The sequence below is a fragment of the Dendrobium catenatum genome, unplaced genomic scaffold (assembly GCF_001605985.2).
Source record: "Dendrobium catenatum unplaced genomic scaffold, ASM160598v2 fragScaff_scaffold_1520, whole genome shotgun sequence".
Classification (NCBI taxonomy): domain Eukaryota; kingdom Viridiplantae; phylum Streptophyta; class Magnoliopsida; order Asparagales; family Orchidaceae; genus Dendrobium; species Dendrobium catenatum.
The window spans coordinates 317495-323776 of NW_021319982.1; the positions used below are offsets into that span (position 1 = coordinate 317495).

Here is a 6282-nt window from a genome sequence, read left to right on the forward strand (position 1 = left end):
CATTGTGTCTAATTATAGTTTAGATATTTTCCATGTTATTCTCCATAGCTCAATGGTTTGTTTTCCTCATCATCGGTGGGAAAACTAGCCTAAACCCATAATCAACATGTTGATTGATTTAAACCAATCTTCTTTCCATTTTTATCCAACCAAACATGTTTAAAAAATGATTTTTTCCCCATCCCCATCTACTGATCAAAACTACTTATTGGGTGTTATAAATATAGAAGGAGTGTGTCATTTTTGTTAAATAAATGGTAATATATTATGGTAGTAGTATAGATGAGTTAATGGGCAAGGGCAAACTATTGATAGAGATGAGGGAGGGAGCTAGAGGGGAAGATTAAGCCAATGATATGTGGTGTCAATGGACATAAAATCTAGAATTGATTGATTGATTGATTGACAGAGAGAGAGAGAGAGATGTTTTTCTCATGTTAATTACATGACAATCTTCGAGCTATTGCTCTTGAGTTGATGAGACTATATCATTGCATTAATGAGGATAAGATTATGAGAGAAAGAAATGATTGTTGGAGCATAATATTTTTTATAGCGCCCATTAATAGAAGGGTTGGTAGGAATTGAGCAAGTATAAAATGAATAAATGATCATATTATCATGAGAGAGTCAGTGGATGACACTTATGGGGGCTTCATGAAGATATCCATTAGAAGTTGAGCTAACATAACCAATAATGATTATTAATATATGGTTGGTGGCTCATCATATTAGTAGTCATTAACTTAGCAGTCAAGGAGTGTTGACTAAGAATTGAAGATTAATATTGACGTATAGTCGATAATGATATGAGATATACCAAGGTAGGCTACTAAGTGGAGAATTGGTGGACCTAAGAAAGTGATATTTAATGGGAATTAATAAAATCATATCACAGTGGCCTTATGGAATCGGGTGACATTCTATTTATCTAAACATATATTAGATAAAATGTGTCGGTGTGTAACTAGCAAATAAAACGATCTGGCTAGTAGAACATTGAAAATTCCTTGTGTTAAATCAACCGGGTTGCCAATTTGATTAGTTCTTTTGGGTTCAAATTTATTTCGTCGAACATGCTAGCTCAACTTGTTAAATGCATGACATTTGTAAGACATTGAATGAGTGTAACAACAGGGTAAAAAAAACTAAGTTATATAATAATGAAGTCCCCCATTATGCTCAACCCACAAGGCACTATAATAATCTTCGATGAAAAAAAAAAACCTTATGCTACAGAGAAAACTAATTGGATCATGAGATATACACCTTTTACACAATTAACTTAAGTTATTATCATAAGCAAAAAGAGAATCATCAATGTCAAAGATATTATCAAGCAAACTAAAGAGAAAGTCAAAAGCCTTCAATCATAATAGGTAATATGTGTATTATTATTACTATTATTATTATGCAAATATGATTAGATATGTAACACCCCACAGTACCTCTTAACAGTAAGGTAGAGTGTAACAAGAATAAACATAACATTTTCATCATTAAACATCTCATTCATATCATTACATTTCCACTTGGTATAAAATATCATATAAACTTAATCTAATACAACAAAGGAAGCATGTATCAATTCCCAAGTTTCATCCAAAACTTAGTACAAAGCCACTAAGGAAAATCAAACAAATTCAAAGTAATACAATATTAAAATTGTTTACTAACCTCAAAAGTAGACCTCAAACATAGAATAAACATTAACATAAAATTAAAATACTTGCATATTAGTCTTCTTCCATATTTTCTTTTCCCTTTCCTGTCCCTTTCCTGTAACAACAGCCAGCAATAAATTACTTGTGAGCTATGAGACTCCATAAGTGATGCAATATGAAGTAACATTTAAATTTCATGATTATAAATTTTGAATATTGAACATATAAATAAAGTTAGACTACTAGAGCAAACTTCATAAATTCTCATTTGACATTATCCAGAATTTCTTCTTACATTCATACTGAATATCAATTTACTCATTAAAAGATCTGGCTACTCATTCATAAACATATTCAATAGAGCCTAGGTAAACCTGACATTATCGTCATTGAATTACATAGAGGTCTCTTTTGGCTCTTTGGGGTCCCTTTTGCCCCACCTGCTTTGCATGTTTCATTTCCTTGGGGTCTCTTTTGGCCCACTTACCAAACAGTTTAATATATGGGGACCCCACATGCATTGGTAAGTTATACATAAATCTTTAGCCAAACTTTAATTTTAAATTGATATTCAGTACACTTTTCATTTTCATTATCCATACTACACTTGCTGCATGTTTTCTTATTCATTCATTGTATAAAATAAATATGCACATTATAAGTAAAGAGAATGATCTATTTCCAAAACATTATTAACAAGAAAAACATTTAAATGAACATAATAAATCTTTATTTAAACTCATATAATGAATTTATGGGAGTGGGTATTCATACATGAAAACTTGACTATGAATATCCTTTAGAAAAAGGAAACAAACTAGTAGTGCCTATTTTCCTTAGATTGATATAATATCAAATTTATAAAAGTTTTCTTTAAACTTTAAATTGCATTACTTACCTCTTTGCCCAGTCGTCTCTACCAATTCTCTACTTCGCACCCTTCTACGATTATATGTCACTTCAAAGCTTTCTCTTTGCATATGACCAAATTTACCTAAGACATAACCAAATCTTTGTTATAGTTTACTGTTCACTATTATCCCAATTCGTTTGCACCCATACATCAATTTACAAATCATCACATATTATATATTAATTACATTCAAAGCATTGATAACATGTTTTTAAATATCTTTTAAATTATTGCTTCTGAATTCTTCAATTATGCACAAATTGCTCTTCCTTACTCTCTTGAATCCAATGCACAACCGAACTCCCATTAGGAATCCATCAACTATGCTGAATTCTTCCAAAGACAGTCACTATGCGAAGCCAGCAATAAGGAATTTCCAAGAATATTCACAATACTGCAAGCAGAAATTGTGTCGAATGGAGAACAGAGAACTTCAACACTGTGCCGAAACCCCACTGATTTCCGCCTCCTGCTACAGAATTTCTCTGTTGAAACCCAGCACTTTGTCCCCCTCTTTCTGTAGAAATTCCCCGCCACTTGCACAAGACTTCTCCTCCTATTGCTACAAGTGAATATGCGAATTTCCTATCAATTTTTGTAGTTTCTTCTACAGTCCCGAGAGAAACATTCCGCCCAATTAAAGAATAATCCTCCTGCGCTTCAATTGTCCATCTCGTGTTCTCTCTTCCGTGACAGCACTAATCCATGCATATAACTAGATAAGGTTTGGAGTGTGGGCCCAAGCTATAACTGCTATTACCAAACCAAGCATCTCTTCAGAATTTTACTAATTATTTTATTTGGCTTTAATACTAAATCAAATCACTATATTTGTTGATATCAATATAACAATATTCAATATTAAACTTACATATTTAATATTAATCTCATTAACAGATAGTTAATAAATTAATTTAAAATTTATAGAGATTTATACATTTAGAACATCACCTTATTAGTTACTTGGGTCTTACAAGATATCTAAATAAGGTGAGTGATTTTGGTAAATTAATCAATAATTTTACAATTCAAAAGTTATATTTATATATATACATAATTTGGTATTTATAAAGAGCAGCTTACTCCGAATGGATATTATATTATATTAATTATTTGGTTGGTTGAAAAAGGAATTCAATGTAAACAAATGTAGATGATGTTTAGTTTTTTTTTGAAAAAAATTGCAGTGTGAAAGGAATGCAATGTAAAAGGAATAATTTAAACTCTTGTGGATGATTGTAAAATGAATGCATATGATTATTATTTTTTTTTTGAAGTAAAATAAATGCAATGTAAAATGAAAAAAAGTAGTGGTCAATGGTTGACATTGGCGGTGATGTGGCTTGTGGCGGGTGGAAGATGGTGGGTGGCGACGATGGCTAGCGCGTGGTGGGCAGTGGTCAGCGGTGGGCGCATGACGGCGCCAATTGGAATGAATTTTCAATATATTCGGAACTTGCACAAACTGGAGGAATTTTAAATACACAAAAAAACGAACTAGATTGTGTATTACAAATGTACAATAAATTTATACCGCATTTATTTTGCTTCAAACCAAACATCAATGTTTTCAAAACCATTGTGTCTAGAATACTTTACACTTGCAATGCATGCAACCAAACAACTCCGTAATGTAAAAGAACACAATGTATTTGAAATAATTTGAAATTGTTTGGATGAGTGTAAAACAAATACGGGCGATTTTTTATTTTTAAAATTTTGCTTGAAGTAGAAAGAACAATGTAAACTCCAAAGATGATTGTGATTTGTGGCATATGGTCGGCCAGTAGTGGTGGGCGACGTAGTGGTGGGCGACAACAAGTGGTGGGCTGTCGGCGACACACGGAGGCTAATGGCCAGTGGTGGTGGTCGACGACGATTGTCGGGGGTGGGAAGAAGGTGACGTCAGAGGTGGGTGATGAATGATGATGACAGTGGTTGACATTGGAGAGTAGCAACGACGGCCGACGATTTTAATAGCGGGTGGTAACATTAGTGATGAATTTATGTTATATTAAAAAAATTCAAATACATCAAAATTGGGCTAGAGTATAAATTTTAAATTCATAAAAATTTTATAAATTATTTATTTTATTTCAAAACAAATATCAATATACTCAAAATAATTACATTTGAAATAGTGCAGCAATTTTGCTTCAAAGCATACCGCCCCTAAATCACTGAAAAAATTGTAACCCTTCGGGCCATCAGGCTTTCTAATTGCCAGGACCCGGTGGCCTTAGATTTTCACTCTCGAGCTCTCTCTTCAGGCCTGTGCTCTCGGCGTAGCGATTTCATGGAGAACGGCGTCGGCACGGAGAAGGATCTCAATGAGGCAGGGGCGGAAGCGCTTCCGGATGGCCGCTGTGGCATTCGGATCAAAGGATGGCAGATCGAGTCATGCAAGCGCCCAATACTGGGTTCTCTCGCTCTTCGAGAGTACGATCATTATCCTCACCGTTTTCTTTATTCGCATCAAGCGAATCCTAAACCTTGGCTGTGTTTGGATTGGAGGGAAGTGAGGGAAATGAGATGAAATACAAATAGTTCACGGATTGATTGCTAATCAACAGTCATATATTTGAGATTTTCAACTTATTTTTTTCATTTCTGTTCACTCAAATTCCTAGCATTATATAGCCTAAGTAAAGCAAGGCAATCGTGGAAACAACTTAGAGCTTATGATACAGCTCTAGCTTAGTTTAAGGATCATTTCTATGGCTTCTCTGTGCAGAGCCCTAGTTCGCTGTGGGGGGTCACCTGGCAATTCCTTTTTCTTTTAACAAAGTTCTTATCTTAGAATTGTATGCTATTTGAATTTTTTTTTTTAAAATATATTTTTCCAAACGGAGTTATATATTGGTAACTCATAGGTTTGGAAGTGGTTATCTTTTTTTGGTTAGACCCAAGGATGCTTGGTGTCACGACCTAATCAGACCGGAACGAATCCCATCGCGTCGAGTCGCGACGGATGAATCCAGGATCTAGCTTTGAAATTTGGTTTCAGACTTTCTTTCAAATAATCATATAGAAAACACAGAGCTACTATAAACTTCCAATATACAACAATTCATCAATCATTTTCTTTCTTCTCATTCTTCAAAATAATTATGTACAATACAGTGCATGACTATAAACAAAAAGAACAAAATAGCCATGACCGTACAAAAATCAAAAGTACAAAAATACCTAATATCAGATCAGACACAGAATGGTTAGTCCAACACCTCATTCCCTTTCCCAGAACCTGAAAACCTCGCAGATAACAAGGATGAGCTAACAGCTCAGCAAGACTATACTAGCCAATCAAAATCTCCAGAAACTCTCATATCAAATACGCATGAAGGCGTTAAAAACATTTGCCAAACAAAATTCAGATAATCGTACAACAATCAAAATATCAGACAGAGGTCAGAGATTCACACAGAACATAAATCAAACAGAATACTTATGTTCGTTCAGAACAAATGAAGTAACAGAGACAGAAGAACTGAATCAAATTTACGTCACATAATTATTTAAATCAGAATTCAAAACAAAGTTCAGAACAGATTTCAGAAAACATTTAAATCACATTTCATCACAGATTTCTCTGACCCAGACAAAATCTCAAAGGATTCATGATCCTTATGCCTCTCTTCCCTGACATAGACAGAATCTCAAAGGATTCTGGCCCCTTATGCCTCCCTTTGTGCTTACAGCACC

The 6282-nt window shown here is 34.0% G+C and overlaps 1 protein-coding gene across 2 annotated transcripts in view; it reads left to right on the forward strand.

Annotated features, from left to right (window-relative positions):
• The first annotated feature begins 4735 nt into the window (after positions 1-4735).
• Positions 4736-6282, forward strand: part of LOC110109196 (TIP41-like protein) — a 14488-nt gene continuing 12941 nt past the window's right edge. For both annotated transcript variants that reach the window (XM_020840142.2, XM_028700435.1), the window contains exon 1: positions 4736-5016. In XM_020840142.2, the coding sequence (XP_020695801.1) occupies positions 4874-5016 (143 nt within the window). In that variant the 5' untranslated portion in view covers positions 4736-4873. The remainder of the gene's footprint in view (positions 5017-6282) is intronic.